We start from the raw sequence: 25,424 nt of genomic DNA, 5'->3' as shown, positions 1-25,424 counted from the left end.
TAGTATTTTTCAAGTGTTTAATTGTGTCAGAGTGTGTGATGAATTTGTTGTTGTTGTTGCTGACGTTGTTAGTGCAATTTTTTCGTGAACTTTTTGGGTGGAAACTTCAAAAAATTTTATTTTTAAACATGAAATAAATAATTCAATTAGAACAACAAACAACAACAAAAAACCATAAGGAATTTACATATTAGCAAAAATCAACAAATAAATAACAAAGCGAACCTATGAACACATAACAGCAATGGGCAATTATTGAAATATTAGAAACAGGGACATGGGTGACTAGGTGTACTTTGTAACATATCACATGTTGCTTAGATTTGCTGAAAGAAAGGTTTTACTCTGTACCCTCTTGTGTTCAATTTGCAAAAGTTTCCCTTCACTGAAATTTATACTTAAGTATTTATACATAAGTGTGAGCACAACTGCAAAATAGTTTTAAAATCAAACGTATTTTTCTAATAGAAATTCTTTTTGTGTGTGGTATGTAAAATCAAGACATATTTGAAAATCGATTGATATTATAATAAATTTTCTTTGATTAAAATTGAATGAAAATAACAAACGTCAAAAGTAGCTTTTAGAAAACTTTATTATAAAAAAAAGAAAATATATGAATGTCCTTCACTAATAATTTGCGTAAAGAAAATGAGGACATGTTCATCATAAATAGCGCCTTAAGAAAATATTTTTTTGACGACCACGCCTTTGCCTTCCGGTTAAAACTCTACTTTAATATAAAATCATCCCCTGCATATCAATTAAATTCCAGCTCATTTTAAAATTTAATTAAATAATATTAAAATTGTATTTAGCAAAAAAATTTACCATGATTTTTTAATAAAATTTATTTGATAATGTAAATTTTTTTCTAAACCACAATTACTATCAAATTGTTTAAGCTAAATAAAACACAAATTGTAATTTTGTTTATAATATTATTATTATTTTGATTATAAACATTATCATGAGCATTACAAAATATTCTGAAAGAGAAGAAAAACTCCTATAAAATTTAACTATTTAATAAAAATTTGCATAAAAAATTGTTTTTATTTTTGGGGCAGTTTTGGGTTTATTTATGATTACAATAAGTGGTAAAGAGCAGGGATGGTAAATAGAACTAGAACATAAATGAACTTAACTATAACAGAACCAGAACATAACTAGAAAAACACTAAACAAAACTAGAACAGAAATAGAACAGAACTAGAACAGAACTAAAGCAGAACTAGTACAGAACTAGAATAGAACTAGAATAGAACTAGAATAGAACTAGAACAGAACTAGAATAGAACTAGAACAAAACTAGAACAAAACTAGAACAAAACTAGAACAGAACTAGAACAGAACTAGAACAGAACTAGAACAGAACTAGAACTAGAACTAGAACAGAACTAGAACAGAACTAGAACAGAACTAGAACAGAACTAGAACAGAACTAGAACAGAACTAGAACAGAACTAGAAACAGAACCAGAACAGAACTAGAACAGAACTAGAACAGAACTAGAACAGAACTAGAACAGAACTAGAACAGAACTAGAACAGAACTAGAACAGAACTAGAACAGAACTAGAACAGAACTAGAACAGAACTAGAACAGAACTAGAACAGAACTAGAACAGAACTAGAACAGAACTAGAACAGAACTAGAACAGAACTAGAACAGAACTAGAACAGAACTAGAACAGAACTAGAACAGAACTAGAACAGAACTAGAACAGAACTAGAACAGAACTAGAACAGAACTAGAACAGAACTAGAACAGAACTAGAACAGAACTAGAACAGAACTAGACAGAACTAGAACAGAACTAGAACAGAACTAGAACAGAACTAGAACAGAACTAGAACAGAACTAGAACAGAACTAGAACAGAACTAGAACAGAACTAGAACAGAACTAGAACAGAACTAGAACAGAACTAGAACAGAACTAGAACAGAACTAGAACACAACTAAACCAGAACTAGAACAGAACTAGAACTAGAACAGAACTAGAACAGAACTAGAACAGAACTAGAACAGAACTAGAACAGAACTAGAACAGAACTAGAACAGAACTAGAACAGAACTAGAACAGAACTAGAACAGAACTAGAACAGAACTAGAACAGAACTAGAACAGAACTAGAACAGAACTAGGACAGAACTAGAACAGAACTAGAACAGAACTGGAACAGAACCTAGAACAGAGCCAGAACAGAACTAGAGCAAAACTAGAACAGAACTAGAACAGAACTAGAACAGTACTACAACAGTACTAGAACAGAACTAGAACAGAACTAGAACAGAACTAGAACAGAACTAGAACAGAACTAGAACAGAACTAGAACAGAACTAGAACAGAACTAGAACAGAACTAGAACAGAACTAGAACAGAACTAGAACAGAACTAGAACAGAACTAGAACAGAACTAGAACAGAACTAGAACAGAACTAGAACAGAACTAGAACAGAACTAGAACAGAACTAGAACAGAACTACAACAGAACTAGAACAGAACTAGAACAGTACTAGAACAGAACTAGAACAGAACTAGAACAGAACTAGAACAGAACTAGAACAGAACTAGAACAGAACTAGAACAGAACTAGAAACAGAACTAGAACAGAACTAGAACAGAACTAGAACAGAACTAGAACAGAACTAGAACAGAACTAGAACAGAACTAGAACAGAACTAGAACAGAACTAGAACAGAACTAGAACAGAACTAGAACAGAACTAGAACAGAACTAGAACAGAACTAGAACAGAACTAGAACAGAACTAGAACAGAACTAGAACAGAACTAGAACAGGACTAGAACAGAACTAGAACAGAACTAGAACAGAACTAGAACAGAACTAGAACAGAACTAGAACAGAACTAGAACAGAACTAGAACAGAACTAGAACAGAACTAGAACAGAACTAGAACAGAACTAGAAACAGAACTAGAACAGAACTAGAACAGAACTAGAACAGAACTAGAACAGAACTAGAACAGAACTAGAACAGAACTAGAACAGAACTAGAACAGAACTAGAACAGAACTAGAACAGAACTAGAACAGAACTAGAACAGAACTAGAGCAGAACTAAAACAGAAGTAGAACAGAACTAGAGCATAATTAAAACAGAACTAGAACTAAACTGGATCTAAAATAGAACTAAACAAGAACTGAACTAGAACAGAACTAGAACAGAACTAGAACAGAACTAGAACAGAACTAGAACAGAACTAGAACAGAACAGAACTAGAACAGAACTAGAACAGAACAGAACAGAACTAGAACAGAACTAGAACAGAACTAGAAAAGAACTAGAACAGAACTAGAAGAATTAGATCAGAAACAAAAGTAGAACTATAATATAACTAGAACTCATTTCCTGTAAAAGTTTTGTATTTTTTTTTTTTTTTTCAAAATTTAAGTTTTCCATGGCTGTTTTGTAGTGTTATTTACACATGACGGCTGGATTAAATTAAGGACAGAGATGATGCTTCACTGTTTGCTCTTTGATGATATCAAACTAACAACAGTAATTTAACAAATATTTACTGCTGCTTGTTCTTATTATTTAAAGTTTGTTTTATATTTTTATTTAACTTGGGATTTTTCTTTTATTAAAGTTTTGTTTTTTTTTGCAATTTTAAGTAGAAATTTATGATAAATAAACATTTAGTTGTTGTGGAAAAAAAATAAAGAAAATATTATTTTAAGAAAATCAAATGTTTTGTTGCTTAAAACTTAAAAAATAACATTTATATTTATGATCCTACAGTCAGACATTGAGGCAGACAAAATTATAATAAAATAAGAAAAAAAAGTAAGAAGAACTGTATGTGGTTTTTCGATTTGTTGTAGTTAAGGGAAAGATTTTAATGGAATTAAAATGTAAAAAGTTTAAGAAGGATAATGGTATTGAAATATATTTAAAGTAATAATTTAAAATATATGTTGTTAAAATGATTTTTATTTAAGGAAAATGAATTGAAATTACTTAGTAGAAAGTAATATTTGATAAAAAAGCATTTCTATCTTATGATCTTAAAATTGCAATGATAACTTTTGTAAACAATTGAATGCAAATTTACAAACAACCTTGACATTGAATTGATGTTTTTGTTTTTAAATGAACGGTACTTTTTGTTTAAATAAACAAGTTAAATAATAAACAAATTTAAATTTGTAAACAAAAGATTGCCATAAAAGTCAACGGCAAAAAAAAAAAAAATACAAAATTCTCAACGTCAAACGAACACCACTCCCTTATTTAAACAAACAATACTAATTTACAACTGACAGCCCTCGCACACCGACTACAGGAGAACAAATAGACAAGCTTCAACTTAGACAGACAGTTGTAGTTTTTCTTTTTGTACTTTTTTTTTGCAAAATAAACATTATTTTATTATAAAATTGAAAATTGTACATAATTGCAGTAATTTTCGGCATCAACATATCCCTCTGTACAACAAAAACTAAATAACTCAGTCAAAACAACAACAAGTGAGACAAAGCAGCTGATAATCATGAAGTGAAGCATCACGCGCTGCCAACTAGACAGGAAAAAAGTGTTACCATGTTAACAAAAAATAAATCGGTGTTTGTTTATAAACAAAACAGAAAACATATATGAATGTATAGTCGTACATGGCCGACCATATGAAACCCTACGGTTGTATTGAGGCTAGGTGAAATAATGGACCGATTTCAATCATTTTCAATGGCGTTCGTTTAAAAGAGTATGTTTTAATATATATTAAATTACTTACATGGGCAGACAAAAAGATGGACGGATAGACAGACAGAGGGACATAGCTAAATTAGAAAGTCCATAGGTATACTATAAGATGGGTGTAGAAGCAATATTATGGGATATTACAAACATCAGCACAAACGCATAATACCCTTCTCTCCACTATAATGATGTAGGGTACAAATAGAATACAACCTCAATGTTTACTTTAGCCAAACAATTTACAAATTGTTTCAGACAATTCTAGCGGATTTTAGTATTTGCAGGGCTTTTGTTTCGAAAAAATCGTCACTTGATGACACCAATTACACTTCTGGGGAATTAAACTATTGCCATCATTTATTTACTAAATAAATATTAGAATGGTTTAGAAATATCGAAATCAAATTTGCAATATTCAAGACTATATTCCAGTCTATAGACTACAGTCCTGACTATATACTATATTCTAGATTATAGAATATAGTCCAGACTATAGAATATAGTCCAGACTATAGAATATAGTCTAGACTATGGTGCAGACTACAGACAAAAGTCTATAGACTATAGACTATAGCCTAGACTACAGACTATAGTCCACAGACTGCATAGTATAGCCTCAGTCTATAGACTATATTCCAGATTATAATCTATAGTCCATAGTCCAGACTATAGACTATGGTCCAGACTATAGACTACAGTCCTGACTATAGACTATAGTCCAGACTATAGACTATAGTCCAGACTATAGACTATAGTCCAGACTATAGACTATAGTCCAGACTATACCCTATAGTCCAGACTATAGATTATAGTCCAGACTATAGACTATAGTCCAGACTATAGACTATAGTCCAGACTATAGATTATAGTCCAGACTATAGACTATAGTCCAGACTATAGACTATAGTCCAGACTATAGACTATAGTCCAGACTATAGACTATAGTCCAGACTATGAATTATAGTCCAGACTATAGACTATAGTCCTGACTATAGACTATAGTCCAAACTATAGACTATAGTCCTGACTATAGACTATAGTCTAGACTATAGACTATAGTCCAGACTATATACTACAGTCCAGACTATAGTCCAGACTATAGACTATAGTCCAGACTACACTATATAGTACATTCCAGATTATAGACTATAGTTCAGACTATAGTCGAGACTATATAAGTTTTTGTTGGTTGTTCCCTATAGTCGACTATAGTCTATAGCCCAGACTATAGTCCAGAATATAGACTATAGACCAAACTATAGACTAAAACCCAGATTGTAGATTATACTACAGACTATTGAATATAATCCAGGATATAGTTCAGATTATAGAATATAGTTCACACTATAGACTATAGTCTGGAATACAGTCCAGGCTATAAACTACAGTCCAGACTATAGTTTAGACTGTAGTCGAGACTGTGTAAGTTATTGTTGTTTTTGTCGTTTATGCAGCAATATGTAATATTAAAGATTGGGGCGGCATAAAAAAGCTATTAGTCCAAACTATAGACTATTGTTCAGATTTTCAACTTTTTTATTTTCACCCTAATGTAATTAACAATTTTATATTGATGTTTAAATGACAACACCAACAATAACTTATTTCCGCTTAGTGTTATAAAAGTGAATGCATGCTATTTTTCAGTTTTTTTCTTTTACTTCAATAAAAACGGAAATTCGTGCTATAATTGTATTAAATACAAGTGCATTATTTAGCATTGTTATAAAACAATTTTCTGGTTATGATTTTACAAAATTTAGCAAATTGTCAAGAGGTGTCTAAAATTTAAGTTTTTTGTTTCTTCTTGAAATATTTAGGGAGATTTTGGTGACACAATTAAATGGAGTTTCAAAGTATAAAATAAACTACAACTAAGTATATAGAAGCGAATATAAGGAATTATTTTCAGGGGCATAGACAAGACTATAGTAGTGACTAGAGAGAACACAGTATAGTGGGGTCTATGGACGAGACTTAAGTATGTACTACAGGCGATTCTATAGGCCTTTAGGATAGGTTTATAGCTGACTATTGACTACAGTATTGCAGATTACACTAAAGGACTTGCATATGTCAAAATTATATTCGGAACATAAGTCGAGTCTATAGACGTAACTACTATTAGCAATATAGATTAAACTGTTGCCATATGTCTTGTGGTCTGGTGCAAAAACAGAGTTATAAGGGACATCATTCTTAGTGTGATCAGATTTTAATCAAAACTTGGAATTGGGAGTGGTCTACTACATTGACTATAGAGTGATCTTTAACATAGACTTTCTAATGTATAAACAACTATAGCCCAAACTATAGGCTGGACTATAGTCAGGACAATAATCTGGAATATAGTCCAATCCATAATGTTTGTCTATAGTCTGAAGTATAGTTCTGACAATAATCTGGACTATAGACGTGTATAGTCTTGACTATAATAGAGACCTTAGTCCTGTTTGTAGTCTGGAACGGTTTATAGCATGAACTATATTCACGTCCTGTCTAAAGTATGGACTATTTTAAATTTTGCACTTAAGTCATTCTATAGCCTAGACTCTAGTTTTGCGTATGATTTGGATTATAGTCTTGGCTATAAAATGAGCTACAACTCTTTCTATAATCTGGACTATAGTCCTGTCTACAGTCGGGACTATAGCAGAGTCCATAGTGGGGACTATAGTTCTGTCTTTAGTCTGGACTATAGTTTCTGTCTATAGTCTGGACTATAGTTCTGTCTTTAGTCTGTACTATAGTTCTGTCTTTAGTCTGGTCAATAGTCCTGTCTATAGCCTGGGCTATGGTCCGGTCTATTGTCTAATGCTTGCACTATAGTCGGGTCTATAGTCTGAACTATAGTTCTGTCCACAGTCTGGTTAATAGTCCTTTCTATAGTCCGGTCTAATATCTACTTTCCGGACTATAGTCCTACCTATATTCGGAACCATAGTAATGTCTATAGTCGGGACCATAGTAATGTCTATAGTCGGGACTATAGTCCTGTCTATAGTTGGGACTATAGTAATGTCTATAGTCGGGACTATAATCCTGTCTATAGTCGGGACTATAATCCTGTCTATAGTCAGGAATATAGTCCTGTCTATAGTCCTGTCTATAGTCGGGACTATAATGCTGTCTATAGTCGGACTGTAGTCCTGTCTATAGTCAGGACTACAGTTATGTCCATAGTTGGGACTATAGTTTTGTCTATAGTCCTGTCTATAGTTTTGTCTATAGTCCTGTCTATAGTTTTGTCTATAGTCCTGTCTAAAGTCTTGTCTATAGTCCTTTCTATAGTCTAGAATACAGTTAGGACTATAGTCCCGACTATAGCCTTGGGTATATACTATAGTTTAGAGTATAGAGTGGACAATGATCTTGATTATAGACTTCACTATTATCTTCATCATAGACTATACTATAATCGAGACTACAGTCTGGACTATATTTAAGACTATAAACTGTAATATAGTTTTGTCTATAGACTCTACACTAGTATAGTTAAGAGTATAGACTGGACTATAGTTTAGAATATAGAGTGAACGGGACTATGATTTCTTCTACAAACTGAAATTTAGTGTGAACTATTGGACGTTTATTAAGACTTAAGATAATAACTTAATTATGTATGTATATATAACTTAAATAAAAATATAATATAATTAAGATAGAAAAATATTTTATAAAAAGCCAACACCAACCTTAAACCAAAAAGCCACCTGATTGTGTTATAATTATTTAACAAATTATAAATTAAATATCGATGTTTTAATGATGAGTTGTAGTATTTGTTTTTGTTGTTGTTTTGTCAAATTTATTGCGCAAAATAAACGTTAATAACAAATCAAATTAATTAAGCATTTTTGTAATGGTGTTGAGAAAAAAAGAAGCAATGTGTCAAAAGTGCAATGTTGTATACAAAAGCAGTAGAGTAATGTGTATTGCAGGTTGGCAATAATAATTATAGTTGTTACAGCAGTCACAGCAGCAGCAGCAAAAGCAGTTATTAATGTTAGTAGTACCAACAAAGATGAACAAACAATTGTAAAAAAAGTGCAAGTTCCAGCAATAAAATTTTAATTTCAAAAATAGACAAACAGCAGCAAGGAGTTGTTTAAGATGATGATGATGTTGAAACATTAAAGTTGTTGTGGTTGTTTTTGTGTTGGTAAAGTTAAGAGCGAAGTTGGCAGCAGTAGTTTAGTAAAAAATTTACATAAATGTTAAATATATGGCAACACCATTAGTCATATTTTCAAGTAGTTATAACAACATGTGTACATATATGTATGTGTATGTATTAGAGTAAAAGTAGGTAGAGCCCAGATTGTTATTATTGTTGTAGATAATGATGAGCATCATAAATCATTAATAATAACAAAAAATATGATATTATTATTTTGTTGTTGTTTGCAGTTGTGTAAAAGTGTAAAGTCGACAATCATTAGAAGACACAACAGCAAGTATCATAAGCAGCAGTGGCAGTGGAACAGTATTACCCAGCAGTTTTTATGTTAGTGTTGTTGTTGTTGTTGGTTTTATTAAACCCACAACACAGTAGCATCAAATTAACCATCAACATTTTTTTTGTTTTTTGTTTTGTTAATGTATTCATGTAGAGTTTTGTATGATTATGTGTGTGTGTATGTGTATAACAAGAGGCCCCAGGATAATTAAGAATCCAATGTATGTTAATTTTGGAGCAAACATACATACACACATCATACACACAGCAACACACATCAGTAGAATATGGTTTGGTTAACATTTATTTCGTTTTTCGTACATTATCATCATCATCAGCATCAAATTGTACACAAATGTTTGAGGCGGCAAAAAAATTTTACGTTTTTCAGCCATTTTGTATTGTTGTTGTTGTTGTTAAAGATGTCCCCCAATAACCAGGTGGTTTTATATAGAGACAAGAAGAACGTGTCAAATTGTATTTTTAGCATTCAACACAGCATCACAGACAACAGCAATGACACCGGCAGCAGCAGCAGCAACAGCAACATCATCAGTCAAACATCCATTTAACAAGTTGCCACATAAATTTCATTTTTTTTTTTTTTTTTTGAAAAATTCCAAATTGTTAATGTTGCAACATTGTCAACAAAACATGGTTTTTAATATTTTCATGTTGTTGTTTGTATTGCAGTTTAAAATTTTTATCAGTGTATTAGTTTTTTTTTGGAATTTTTAATATTTGCAACATAATTGTTTGTGTGTGTGTGTGTAAAGCAATTAAAAGCGGAGAAAGAAAAAAAATACAAATTTTTGAATTAATTTTCAATTTTGAAAATCAAAAGAATTTTTAAGTTAATTTGCAGAATTTCATTCAATAAACGAGCGGGAGTTTTTAAATAGGAAGGCAGCATTTACAACGGGCTTTTAGATTCAACACTTTATATTAAAATGTATATGTATATGTACATTTGTGATGAAAAGGATGATTTGTTTAAACGTGCAAAATGTTTGAAAATTTCTTTATCAAAATTATATCAAATTGAAATATTTAAAACTTTTTTAAAATTAAAAAAATATTATAAAACTAGGGGCTTCAGGCTTTTAAATTAAAATATTCAGACTTAACTAAAAACAAATTTATGCTTAAAACTTTCTAAAGAGCTTTTTTAGCACTCATGCTTTTATATGTTTTCTCTAACATGTATAAAAACCATAAAACCAAGTCAAAGAGCTAAATTTTTACTCTATGCTTAACACTAATCTTAAAATAATAATAAAACAATAAACTTAATATCTGAAGACTAAATAGTTTTTCATGAATGCCTAAAGCTTTTATACTCAAATATTATCTAATCGCACATGTTTTTAAAAACAATCAAACCAATTTAGAGAGCTAAATATTTACTCTCTGCCTATCACTTATCTATTAATAAACTCTCAGATTCAAATACATATAAAAGTCGGAGGGAGAGCTCTTTTATACTTAAGCTTTCACAACTTTGTATATTCCCTCCTATGAAAAACTATCAAATCAAATCACAGAGCTTAGTATTTAATTTTTGCCTATCTCTTATCTAAATAATGAGCAATCAGTAATCATCAGTTCCAAAGTCTTAGGAGGCTCCAGTTGATCTATCAAATCTGTTGATCTGTTGAGACATCCAGTTGACAGCTGAGTCTGTATTTTACAGCTGAGATTGTAGTCTGTGATTCATTGCATAACTGAGGATATAATCCATTCTATAGCTGAAACTTTAGTCCGGTCTGTAGCTAATATTATAGTCTAGTATAAAGCTGGAAATAAGTCCACTATAGTCCAGTCTGTCATTAAGAATGCATTGCAGTTTATAACTGAAACTGTAGTCCACAGATGCGATTATGTTTCCATCTATAACTGAGGATATAATCCATACTATAGCCGAAACTTTAGTCCTGTCCGTAGCTGAGATTGTAGTCTAGTATAAAGCTGAAACTAAAGTATATATTTAAGACTATAGCTAAGACTATAGTCCAGTCTTTAATTAAGAATACAGTGCAGTTTATAGCTGAAACTGAAGTACACAGATGCGATTATGTTTCCATCTATAACTGAGGATATAATTCATTCTATTGCCGAAACTATAGTGCTGTCTGTAACTGAATCTAGTCTAAAGCTGAATCTGTGATTATAATCTACTGTGAAGCTGAAACTAATGTTATTTTTTGATACTATAGTCCAATCTATAGCTCAGATTATAATCCAGACTGTAGTTAAGAATGTAGTGCAGTTTATAGCTGAAACTATATTCGACAGCTGCGACAATGTTTCAATCTATAACTTAGTATATAAACCTTTCTATAGCTGAAACTATAGTGCTGTCTGTAGCTGAGATAACAGTTTAGTCTATAGCTGAAACTGAAGTCTATATTTGATATTATATTTAAGTCTACAGCTTAGACTTTAGTCCAGTTTGAAGCTAAGAGTGTAGTTCAGACTATAGCTGAAACTATAGACTTTAGTCCAGTCTATTGCTGAGATTGTAGTCCAATATAAAGCTGATATTATAGTTCAGTTTATAGCAGAAACTGTAAGCCTATATATAGCAGACTAAACTACGTTCTATAGCTGGAACTGAAGTATAAAGCTGAGACTCTAGTCTAGTCTATAATTAAGACTATAGTTCAGACGATAGTCCAGTTTATAGCTAAAACTGTCTAGCTGAAAGTGAAGTCCATATTTGATAGTATATTTTAGTCTCTAGCTTACACTTTAGTTCAGTTTGAAGCTAAGAGTCTAGTTCAGACAATAGCTGAAACTGTAGACTTTAGCCTAGTCTATAGCTAAGATATAAGTCCAATATATAGCTGATATTACAGTTTAATCTATAGCAGAAACTGTAAGACTATATGTATAGCAGACTAAACACCTGAAACTAATGTTATTTTTTGATACTATAGTCCAATCTATAGCTCAGATTATAATCCAGACTGTAGTTAAGAATGTAGAGCAGTTTATAGCTGAAACTATAGTCGACAGCTGCGACAATGTTTCAATCTATAACTTAGTATATAAACCTTTCTATAGCTGAAACTATAGTGCTGTCTGTAGCTGAGATAACAGTTTAGTCTATAGCTAAAACTGAAGTCTATATTTGATATTATATTTAAGTCTACAGCTTAGACTTTAGTCCAGTTTGAAGCTAAGAGTGTAGTTCAGACTATAGCTGAAACTATAGACTTTAGTCCAGTCTATTGCTGAGATTGTAGTCCAATATAAAGCTGATATTATAGTTCAGTCTATAGCAGAAACTGTAAGCCTATATATAGCAGACTGAACTACGTTCTATAGCTGGAACTGAAGTATAAAGCTTAGACTCTAGTCTAGTCTATAATTAAGACTATAGTTCAGACGATAGTCCAGTCTAGCTGAAAGTGAAGTCCATATTTGATAGTATATTTTAGTCTCTAGCTTAGACTTTAGTTCAGTTTGAAGCTAAGAGTCTAGTTCAGACAATAGCTGAAACTGAAGGCTTTAGCCTAGTCTATAGCTAAGATTTAAGTCCAATATATAGCTGATATTACAGTTCAATCTATAGCAGAAACTGTAAGACTATATGTATAGCAGACTAAACACCAGTCTATGGCTGCAACTGAAGTATAAATCTGAGACTCAAGTCTAGTCTAAAACTAAGACTATAGTCCAGTTGAGACAATAGTCCAGTTAATAGCTAACATTGTAGTTGAGCCTATAGCTATTGCTGAGACTACGGTCTATTGCTGAGACTACGATTCAATCTATAGCTGAGACTATAGTCCAGTTTATTGCTATTGTCCATCAGAATGCTGAGACTCTAGTCCATGGTATATTTAAGCCTATAGCGAAAATTATAGTCCAGTCTACAACGAGAACTTATGTCTATAGCTGAAACTAAGTATATAATCAATAACAATACTGAAACTTTAGTCCAGTCTATACATACTTTTGTCCAGTCTATAACAAGAACTAAAGTCCATATCTGAGACTACAGTTCAGTCTAAAGTTGAGATTTTTTACCATTCTGTAGCAAAGAAAGTACTTTAGTCAAAAGCTTTAACTGCGGTCCATATAAGAAACTATATTCTGATTTTTTGTGAGTATATACCTAAGACTAAGATAAGGGTATAGTCCAGTCTATAACTGAGATTGTAGAATATGGACCCGACTAAGTATATAGCTTAAGATCATTATATAGTTGAGAGTCTAGACGATTTTATGCTGAAGTCCAGTTATAGCTGAAACAATAGTATAGTCTATAGTTGAGATTGTAGTCCAATCTATAGCTAAGTCCATATCTAAGACTTCAGTTAAGACCTTAGTCCAGTTAAATAGATTGCAACGGTCGTTTATATTCCTAAAACTGTTGTTCTTAGCTGTGCCTATTGTTCAAACTATAGCTGAGACTAATGTTCAGTTAATATCTGGGTTTGTAGTCCGGATTATAACTGACTCTACAAGCTTGTTTACAACTGAGACTATAGTTAAGTCTAAAACAGAAACTGCGATCTATATCTGAGACTTCAGTCAAGTCTACAGTTCAGTCTTTAGTTAAGGCTATAGCTAGATTATGGTCTTGTATATAACTGAAATAAAGTCAAGTCTAATGCATATAATAGTTGATTTGTTATCTGAGGCTGTAGACTAGTTAACAGCTATGAATTTAATCCATCCACTAATACAAACAACTAATAACATTTATATATATAAAATCTAGATAAACATTTACTTAATTAAATAATTATATATATTTTTTATATAAATGCAATTTAAAAGTACGGGAATACATGTCTATATTTAAAACATTTGCATGACTTGGCATGAAGTCACTAGTTGTAGTAAATTACATGTCAAGTCTAAGATTTCTTAAAAAGGATCATTTAATCATTGTTAACATGCTAAACATACTAAACCCAGCAAAAAATTTTCATATTAAATTAAAAGCTTTAGCATAAGATAAACGTCTTCTAACTTTATTTCTAATTGTAATTTGTTCAACATAATGTTGGGTTTTATATGACAAATTATGTTATTTATAGACTAAATGTTGGCTTAGTTATAATGTCATGTTACAGAGAACTTTAATATGTAAAAGTTATTAACATTTGTACAAAATCATGTTTGTAGAAAATGAATGTATATGTATATAGTTAGTTAGTTCTACTAATGACATAACAAGTAACTAAACAACCAGCCCAACCAACCTTTCATTCATTTTGAAATAGAAACAAAATTTCAAAATAATGTTCAAGTATATAAGTTTGTTGCTGTTGTTTTTGTTGTTTGTTATTAAATAATTGAAAATTTGTGGTTATATAGAGAAAGTTGTAACGTTATGTATATACACATATAAATATTTAATAAAATTCTCAATTTTAATAAAAGCTAAAGTTTTATGAGTTGTTTATAAGTAATAATTGACACAAATAATATATAAATTTTATTTAAATTGGAATTAAAATTTTAACTGGAAAATATTACAGCAGCCTAAAACTAGGCAATAGTTAAACAGATTTATAAAAGCCTCAAAGTAGTCAAGAGTATTTCAATATAAGCTTTTGACTAAATAAAACTAAATTAAACAATCATTGAAATAACAATACAAACTCATTAAAAAACTTAAATTAGTTTTATCTAAAGTAAAACATAATTGACATATTTTTTATACTTTTCATCTTCATATACTATATGTACATAGAAATATGCTTTAAAAGTATGCAAAATTTTTTTTTTATTTTCTGCAAATATAATTTTTTCCAAAATGAAACAAATCTTTATGTAAATCTCGCAATAAAAAAAAAACAAAAAAACCTTCTGCTACTTTTATAACACATTTTATTTTCTTCTTTATCTGTCAACGAGTTAACATTGTTATAGCAATGAATATTATGCGAAATTTTCATTTTGTTTAAAACGAAAGAAATTTCAAGTGTTACCTAAAAGTAGGCTACATGTATGTAGTATGTATATGTATGTAGTATGTATATATATGACAATACACTAAAGAACAAAAGCTTACATAATTTTTTGAAATTGTTGTGTATAGAAGAAAAGAAAGTTAATCATGAAATATAAAAATGGAATTTATAAACTCAAACGTTACTACAGATACAAACACAATAAAGATACTACCCGAAAGTAGGCAATAAATCTTAAATGTGTATTTATAACGTTTAGAAGATTGTGAAGTATAAGATAATAGGACTTTTTCCGTATTGATGATTTTATGTAGTAGAAGGAAGTGAAAAGAGAACGAGAGAAATATTTAATAGTCTATAGTCTAGTCTATAGTATAGTCTACAGTCTAGTCTATAGTCTAGTCTATAGTCTAGTCTATAGTCTAGTCTATAGTCTAGTCTATAGTCTTGTCTATAGTCTAGTCTATAGTCTAGTCTTTAGTCTAATCTATAGTCTAGTCTATATTCTATTCTACAGTCTAGTCTATAGTCTAGTCTAAGGGGTAGTCCATATTCTATTCTATAGTCTAGTCTAGTCTGTAGTCTAGTCTATAGTCTAGTATACAGTCTAGTCTATAGTCTAGTCTACAGTCTAGTCTATAGTCTAGTCTATAGTCTAGTCTATAGTCTAGTCTATAGTCTAGTCTATAGTCTAGTCTATAGTCTAGTCTATAGTCTAGTCTATAGTCTAGTCTATAGTCTAGTCTATAGTCTAGTCTATAGTCTAGTCTATAGTCTAGTCTATAGTCTAGTCTATAGTTTAGTCTATAGTGTAGTCTATAGTCTAGTCTATAGTCTAGTCTATAGTCTATAGTGTAGTTTATAGTCTAATCTATAGTCTATACTCTAGTCTATAGTTCAGTCTATAGTCTAGTCCAAAGTTTAGTCTATAGTCCAGGCTATAGTCTAGTCTGTAGTCTAGTCTATTGTCTAGTTTGTAGTCTAGTATATAGTCTAGTATATAGTCTAGTCTATAGTCTAGTATATAGTCTAGTATATAGTCTAGTTTATTGTCTAGTCTATAGTCTAGTCTATAGTTTAGTCTATAGTTTAGTCTATAGTTTAGTCTATAGTCTAGTGTGTAGTCTAGTCTTTAGTCTAGTCTTAGTCTAGTCTATAGTCTAGTCTATAGTCTAGTCTATAGTCTAGTCATAGTCTAGTCTACAGTCGTGTCTAAAGTCTAGTCTATAGTCTATTTCGTAGTGTAATTTCTAGTTTTTTTGCTTCTTTTTCGTAATTTTAAACCCATTTTACATTAAATTAGTTTTAATTTTTTTTTTGACAAATTGCATCAACACAATTAACCTCAATCTATAATATTTAAACCTTAGTTTAACAACTACTGAATTTTTTGTTATTTTGTTGTAGTAATTTTTGTTTAAAGTGTCACTTACATTGACATTCAACTTGATGTATTTTTGACATTTTTCATGTAATTTCAATTTAAGCACAATTTGTTTAACAAATTCGTTTTAACTTTGTTGTAGTTTTTTTTTTTGCAATTTTCGATTGACTAACAAATCAGTCAGTTGAAATGGGTTTTTGGCGGTTTTTTTTAACTGCTTTTAAATATTACATTGTTTTTTGGGCAGCAGTGGGGCGCCATTTGTTTTTCCTTTGAAGATTTGTTTTTCTTTTTTTGTAGTTTTTCTTTAGAGTTAGAGTTTGTAGTTAAGACGAAAGTAAATTTTCATTTTAGTTTAGAGTTTAAATTTTCCAAATGATTTTGTTTTTAGCTGAAATTTAAAACTTCTTTTGTTATTGGGGAGTATTATTCTTGAACTTTATTTGATTGTTGTTGGAAAAACTGTATTTTTTGGCAAACTTGCGGTTTATTTTGGCGGATGTTTATTGTGTTTTTTTGTTTTGTTTTGTATTGCAAACAAAAACCTAAAACTCCATTGTTTATTGAGGGCGATTATCTGTTTCTTTTTTTTTTTTTGCAGTTGCAAGTTGTTTTTGTAGTCACGATTTTTGTAGCAAAAAAACTTAAAATTTTCCATACGGTTTTTTCATGTTTCTATGCAGGAAATTGTGTTGTTGCATTTTAAAAGTTAAACTTCTTTTTGGGTTTTTTCTTTCAACATGATTTTTATTTTCAGGGTTCATTAAATTGGTGACTTTGACAACGTGTATCTAAAGTTTTTATTGTTGTTGTTTTTGTTGGCTCTAATATTTACAGGTTTTAAAATGTGTGAAAAAAAAACATCCAAAAAACAGTTTTTTTTTGGCCACGTGCCTTAATTTAGTTGTAAATTTGAAAGTTTCTATTGTACTTTTGGTAAAAGTACTAAGGAAAATTGCCTGATAATTTTAAGGCGAAATAAGGTTACAAATACATACAATTTTTGGGTGAATGCAAAGATTTCTTAAAGCTTTTTATTGATTTTTCTTTAAGGCCATAGAATTGTTTTGAAATTAAAAAAAAAGAAACCAATTAAAGTAAAACAGAAAGATAATAATGACAAATCTCCTCCAAGCAAAATTTTTTTCAATATAACTGTTGATCACTTAAAGAAATCAAAAATCTGTTACCGTACCTGGTCAGTATTTAAAAAAAGTTCAACTTTAACATCATGCCACCATAATAGACACTAAATCAACTACTTAATGTCACTTTATTGTAAAACCCTTTCGCAAGACGACACAATTTAATCACAATATGTTACTCTACTTAATGTTTGACATACAATGTCCAGTACAGACGTTAAGCAGAAAATTTTCCAAAAATGAAAGTGTTTTGTTTCAATTGTTTTCTTTCGTCTATTCCTTACTATTACTATTGTATAGCATTGAGTGTTGGAGCTTATTGCTGACAATTTCGCAATTTAATGTATTTGCAAGAAATGCAATAGACAGCGGACAGTTGGGTGAAACAAAAAAAAAAAGAAACTACAATCTGCAATTTAAGCATTCAATGAATTGAAAAGTTTTGACCTACAAGAAATTAAAAGTGAAAACATATGAGAATAATTTTAAGAAGTACAGATAACTAAACCAGCAATTAATGGATACTTAAGAAACTGAACTAAAGAACAATAAAGAAAGAATATTGAAGTAAAAAAGCTGCCGAGAATTGGCAGGATGACAAAAAGTAAAAATATTGTACCAATCATTATTAACATACCAATACTAGATCAATACTAGAAAAGAACTAGAACAGAACTAGAACAGAACTAGAACATAACTAGAACATAACTAGAACAGAACTAGAACAGAACTAGAACAGAACTAGAACAGAACTAGAACAGAACTAGAACAGAACTAGAACAGAACTCGAACAGAACTAGAACAGAACTAGAACAGAACTAGAACAGAACTAGAACAGAACTAGAACAGAACTAGAACAGAACTAGAACAGAACAGAACAGAACTAGAACAGAACTAGAACAGAACAGAACTAGAACAGAACTAGAACAGAACTAGAACAGAACTAGAACAGAACTAGAACAGAACTAGAACAGAACTAGAACAGAACTCGAACAGAACTAGAACAAAACAGAACTGGAACAGAACAGAACTAGAACAGAACAGAACAGAACTAGAACAGAACTAGAACAGAACTAGAACAGAACTAGAACACAACTAGAACAGAACTAGAACAGAACTAGAACTAGAACTAGAACAGAACTAGAACTAGAACAGAACTAGAACAGAACTAGAACAGAACTAGAACAGAACTAGAACAAAACTAGAACAGAACTAGAACAGAACTAGAACAGAACTAGAACAGAACTAGAACAGAACTAGAACAGAACTAGAACAGAACTAGAACAGAACTAGAACAGAACTAGAACAGAACTAGAACAGAACAAGAACAGAACTAGAACAAAACTAGAACAAAACTAGAACAAAACTAGAACAGAACTAGAACAGAACTAGAACAGAACTAGAACAGAACTAGAACAGAACTAGAAGAGAACTAGAACTGAACTAGAACAGAACTAGAACAGAACTAGAACAAAACTAGAACAGAACTAGAACAGAACTAGAACAGAACTAGAACAGAACTAGAACAGAACTAGAACAGAACTAGAACAGAACTAGAACAGAACTAGAACAGAACTAGAACAGAACTAGAACAGAACTAGAACTAGAACAGAACTAGAACAGAACTAGAACAGAACTAGAACAGAACTAGAACAGAACTAGAACAGAACTAGAACAGAACTAGAACAGAACTAGAACAGAACTAGAACAGAACTAGAACAGAACTAGAACAGAACTAGAACAGAACTAGAACAGAACTAGAACAGATCTAGAACAGAACTAGAACAGAGCTGGAACAAAACTCGAACAGAACTAGAACTAGAACAGAACTAGAACAGAACTAGAACAAAACTAGAACAGAACTAGAACAGAACTAGAACAGAACTAGAACAGAACTAGAACAGAACTAGAACTAGAACAGAACTAGAACAGAACTAGAACAGAACTAGAACAGAACTAGAACAGAACTAGACAGAATTAAAACAAAACTAAAACAGAACTAGAACAGAACTAGAAAAATATTCATACACATTTAACCATAATAAATAATAACAGTTAATACAAACTAATTTATGATACTTTTCATACGACCCGACCATAAATATCTCTAGGAATTTCTTAAGCAAACAATTACTTTCATATAAAATTATTAATGTATCTTTCTATGGCAATTTTTATCTATCAATACTTTTTCTTCAGACATTTTCAAAACTCTTCAGCAATGACTGACTGAACTAGAGCTGCTGTTGCTACTGATGGAGAATCTATTAACAATTATTCTATTTTTACTAAATATGTATTTCACATTCCATCTGTGTGTGTGTGTTTCTTAATTAAAATTTCATTGTAACTTTTGACAGAGAGTGTAGCTGTTAATTAAATTCTTGTGAGGAGTGTGGGGGGAGGTTGAGTGAATATGAAAAGGCTAGCGGTAGTGAAAAAGACTGCTAAATATGTGTGTTAATAAAGTTTATTGCTCCGATATCATGTTGATTTAATCGTACGATTGATTGAATTATTATTAGAAGAAACAAACAAAAAGATAAAGTTCATATAGCGAACATAACTTTATCAATATGTAAACATAAATTATGAAAGTTTTTTGTAGAAACTTAAGTTGTAGTTTACTTTTAAATAAGAAACTATGTATTTTTTAGTTCTGTTCTGTTCTAGTTCTGTTTTAGTTCTGTTCTAGTTCTGTTCTAGTTCTGTTCTAGTTCTGTTCTAGTTCTGTTCTAGTTCTGTTCTAGTTCTTTTCTAGTTCTGTTCTAGTTCTGTTCTAGTTCTGTTCTAGTTCTGTTCTAGTTCTGTTCTAGTTCTGTTCTAGTTCTGTTCTAGTTCTGTTCTAGTTCTGTTTTAGTTCGGTTCTAGTTCGGTTCTAGTTCGGTTCTAGTTCTGTTCTAGTTCTGTTCTAGTTCTGTTCTAGTTCTGTTCTGGTAATGCTCTAGTTCTGTTCTGGTAATGCTCTAGTTCTGTTCTAGTTCTGTTCTAGTTCTGTTCTAGTTCTGTTCTAGTTCTGCTCTAATTCTGTTCTAGTTCTGTTCTAGTTCTGTTCTAGTTCTGTTCTAGTTCTGTTCTAGTTCTGTTCTAGTTCTGTTCTAGTTCTGTTCTAGTTCTGTTCTAGTTCTGTTCTAGTTCTGTTCTGGTAATGCTCTAGTTCTGTTCTGGTAATGCTCTAGTTCTGTTCTAGTTCTGTTCTAGTTCTGTTCTAGTTCTGTTCTAGTTCTGTTCTAGTTCTGTTCTAGTTCTGTTCTAGTTCTGCTCTAGTTCTGTTCTAGTTCTGTTCTAGTTCTGTTCTAGTTCTGTTCTAGTTCTGTTCTAGTTCTGTTCTAGTTCTGTTCTAGTTCTGTTTTAGTTCTGTTCTAGTTCTGTTCTAGTTCTGTTCTAGTTCTGTTCTAGTTCTGTTCTAGTTCTGTTATAGTTCTGTTCTAGTTCTGTTCTAGTTCTGTTCTAGTTCTGTTCTAGTTCTGTTCTAGTTCTGTTCTAGTTCTGTTCTAGTTCTGTTCTAGTTCTGTTCTAGTTCTGTTCTAGTTCTGTTCTAGTTCTGTTCTAGTTCTGTTCTAGTTCTGTTCTAGTTCTGTTCTAGTTCTGTTCTAGTTCTGTTCTAGTTCTGTTCTAGTTCTGTTCTAGTTCTGTTCTAGTTCTGTTCTAGTTCTGTTCTAGTTCTGTTCTAGTTCTGTTCTAGTTCTGTTCTAGTTCTGTTCTAGTTCTGTTCTAGTTCTGTTCTAGTTCTGTTCTAGTTCTGTTCTGGTTCTGTTCTAGTGCTGTTTTAGTTCTGTTCTATAATGTTCTTTCAACTTGTTGCAAATCTTTTAATCATTTTCTTTACATCAGCCTTTTAAAGCACATTTACTTTCTTTTTCTTGTGAAAAACTGTTTTTTTTAACTTTTTTATTGAATTAAATTTCTATTTACTGTTGTTTTTAGTATTTAATTAAACTGTAATTGAAAACGTGATTTGTTGCTAATCATATAGAAATTGATATTAAAATGTAATAAACTCTTGTAATGCTGCTGGATAACACAAATAAAAAAAAAATTAAAGATTTATAGGAAAATTAATCTCTTGTTTAAAGAAAAGATAAAAATACAATTCAAAAGATACAAATATATAAATTTAAATTATTTATAATGAATAAACACAAGATATGAAAAGAAAGATATAAAATAAATGTCATAGAATGAAAGCAAAATTTAATTATAACATAGAAAAAATTATAGAAAAAAATATTCAGAGATATTTATCTTATATACACAGGCAATTATGAATTAAACTTGACTTGGGAAATGAATTTAAGTTTCACACTTAATTTCTAGATTAATTAAACATAAACTTGATTTAGACAATTTTCCATATTCACAGACAATTTTGTAATTTATCACAATATCTTTAAAGCCTGTCTAGCTTTTATTCCCCTTAAAACATATTTAAATTAAGCCATTATTTCTAAGTTTTTTTTTTGTCTAAAGAAATGTTTGCTTACTTTTACCGGTTTTCTAAAGTTTCTTAATGGATTGTTTTTATTATTTATTTTGTAATTCTGATAAATTATATGTTGTCTAAGATCTATCAAGTGTTAGCTACTATTTGCTGGACTTCAATCTACAATATTTAATTGGAATTTAATTTCATGTAAAAAGATTTCAAATTTGAATTATAATCTTTACATTAGAAATGCAAAAAACTAACAAGTTTTTGATAAACCCCACACTAAAAAAAAATTAGCATTTCTGTTTGTTTAATTGTTTAACACACGTTTTTACAAAGTTAGAGTTGCGAAAGGTAGACAGAAAAGAGAATTTCATTAAGTAATCATAAGTGGAGCGAAATAATAAGGAAATTCACTTTAAAAAATTTCAAAAATATAGTCTAGTATAGACTATAAACTAGACAATAGGCTAGACTATAGTCTTGACTTTAGACTATAATAAAGACAATAGACTAGACTATAGAATAGACTATAAAATATACTGTAAACTAGACAAGAGACTAGACTATAGGCTAAACTAAAGTCTAGTCTATAGACTAGTCTTTAGTTTAGTCTGAAGTCTAGTGTATAGTCTAGTCTGCGGTCTAGTCTATTGTCTGGTCTATAGTCTAGTTAGTAGTATAGTCTATATTCTAGTGTAAAGTCTAGTCTATTGTCTAGTCTATAGTCTAGTCTATAGTCTAGTCTATAGTCTAGTCTATAGTCTAGTCTATAGTCTAGTCTATAGTCTAGTCTATAGTCTAGTCTATATAGTCTAATCTATAGTCTAGTCTATAGTCTAGTCTATAATCTAGTCTATAGTCTAATATATAGACTAGTCTACAGTCCAGTCTATAGTAGTCTATAGTCTAGTCTAAAGTAAAGTCTATAGTCTAGAATATAGTCTTTTCGAAAGACTAGTCTAGTCTATAGCCTATTCCATAGTCTAAATTTTAGTCTATTCTAAAGTTTAATCTTTAGTCTAGTCTATATTCTAGTCTATAGTCTAGTCTATAGTCTAGTCTATAGTCTAGTCTATAGTCTAGTCTATAGTCTAGTCAATAGTCTAGTCTATAATCTAGTCTTTTCTATAGTATAGCATAGTCTATAGTAGAGTCTATAGTCTAATCTATAGTATATTCTATAGCCGAGTGTATAATATAGTCTAGTCTATAGTCTAGTTTATAGTGTAGTATATAGTCTATCCTATAGTCTAGTCTACAGTCTAGTGTATAGTATAGTCTATAGTCTAGTCTATAGTCTAGTCTGTAGTCTAGTCTATAGTCTAGTCTATAGTCTAGTCTATAGTCTAGTCTATAGTCTAGTCTATAGTCTAGTCTATAGTCTAGTCTATAGTCTAGTCTATAGTCTAGTCTATAGTCTCGTCTATATTCTAGTCTATAGTCTAGTCTATAGTCTAGTCTATAGTCTAGTCTATAGTCTAGTTTATAGTCTGATCTATAGTCTAGTCTATAGTATAGTCTATAGTCTAGTCTATAGTCTTGCCTATAGTCTAGTCTGTAGTTTATTTAATAGTCTATATACTTATTTGTAATCTAGTCTACAGTGTAGTCTATAGTATAGTTTGTAGTTTATTCTATAATCTAGTTACTCAAAGTCCAGTCTATATTCTAGTTTATGGTATAATTTATAGCCTTGTCTATAGTCTAGCGTATAGTTTGGCTAGTTGGCTAGTATATAGTCAAGTGAGTAGTCTTGTATAAAATCTAGTTTATATTTTAGTCTATATATTATGTGTGTAAGTCTCGTCTATGGCAAGGTCTAGTTTATAGTCTAGATGCTGAACACTCCTAATAATTACCTAAGACCACTCATACAGCAGCCAATAAACTAACAACCAAATGGAAGTTAAATATAAGTTACTTAAAAGCAACCCACACATACAATCTCGCTGGCTTGACACAAAAGCACTAGACAGCCTTCCAGCCAGTAGACTGACGGACAATAAAGTAGTCAGTCAAAGTATATAACAAATATTGAATATTAAAATAGATCAAATGATGTAAGTATGTGAATGACAATTGAATGTGTAAATGATTGATTGATTGTACGATTGAAATCTAAAACTACTGAGTCTAGTTACGATTTAGCTTGCTGCCATTAAAATTGAATTATGAATTCAAATGATCAAATATAGAGGAGATTTATAATTTGTTAGGATAGAATTTAAATAACGAAAAGAACAGCCGATAACCTTGATATTGTAAAGTATTATCGTTAAAAGAAAAATATAAAATTGTATATTTTTAATCAACTGGTATGTTATCAGTTGTATTGCTATAGTAGTTATTGTAGCAAAAACGAATCTCTTGGGTTACTAACTGATAACAAAATTAGTTTAATAAAATTTTTACTGTGAACATTTCAATGTTTGTTTTAAAATGTGTTTGAAAAAAAATCACTTTTATTTTATTTTAAAGGGGGGCGCTAATGTTTACATTTACATTATTGTGGCAACATTGTGTTAAACATGATTTTTAACAATTTAAACAATTAATTTTTTGTTGAGGAAGGAAAAACACGTTCAGACAATTAAATTAAAATTACACACACCACTGACTACTGCAAATAATAAAACAAATGTTTTTTTAAATTAGTGGCAATATTTTTGCAACAATTTTTTTTATTTTGTTTTGGTTGCTGCCACCGTTTTCGGACAATTTGTAAAGGAATTTAATTAAAGAAGAAAAAAACTGTAATAGAATTTATTTTTCATACCCAATGAAAAAACAAGCTCGCTTGTCTATAAGAACCGGTATAGCGTTAAACGCCAACAACGAATTTCAAAACTATTTTTTCAGATTTTTTTTGCTTCATTTTTAAAATTCAAAACAATTTTGTACGAAATCAATTCAAACCACCCACAAACAATATTAATTTGAGTGAAAAACAATACTGAGACATTAAGAGCAAAAAAAAAGTAAATTAAAAAAGAATTTTACAAAAACGTAAAAAGCGCACCAATGGAACCACTTGAGAATGTTTAAGAAAACAGAAAAAACTAAATAAATAACAAATCAGCAACAAAAACTTGATTATGGTGAAAAAAATTTGTATTTAATATTTGCGGCAAAAGATCAATCGTTTAAGGTTCACAAAAAAAACAAACAAATTGAACACTAAATGAAATGAAAAATTAGAACAAAAATTAAAAGATTTAAAAAATTAGAGATCTATAGTCTAGACTAGACTATAGACTAGACTACAGACTAGACTATAGACTAGACTATAGACTAGACTATAGACTAGACTATAGACTAGACTATAGACTAGACTATAGACTAGAC

General features: G+C 30.5%; 1 protein-coding gene across 8 annotated transcripts in view; it reads right to left on the bottom strand.

Annotated features, from left to right (window-relative positions):
* LOC111682453 (protein shank) overlaps positions 1–25,424 on the bottom strand; it is a 124,616-nt gene that overhangs the window by 64,599 nt on the left and 34,593 nt on the right. For 4 of the 8 annotated variants that reach the window (XM_046955517.1, XM_046955512.1, XM_046955515.1 and 1 more), the window contains exon 4: positions 8,422–8,439. The exons of the other annotated variants lie outside the window; for them this stretch is intronic. In XM_046955517.1, the coding sequence (XP_046811473.1) occupies positions 8,422–8,439 (18 nt within the window). The remainder of the gene's footprint in view (positions 1–8,421; positions 8,440–25,424) is intronic. 8 annotated transcript variants of the gene reach the window in all.

The sequence above is a fragment of the Lucilia cuprina genome, chromosome 6 (genome assembly GCF_022045245.1).
Source record: "Lucilia cuprina isolate Lc7/37 chromosome 6, ASM2204524v1, whole genome shotgun sequence".
Classification (NCBI taxonomy): Eukaryota; Metazoa; Arthropoda; class Insecta; order Diptera; family Calliphoridae; genus Lucilia; species Lucilia cuprina.
Note: the sequence above shows the minus strand (reverse complement) of the source record. Positions and strands in the feature narration are given on the sequence as shown.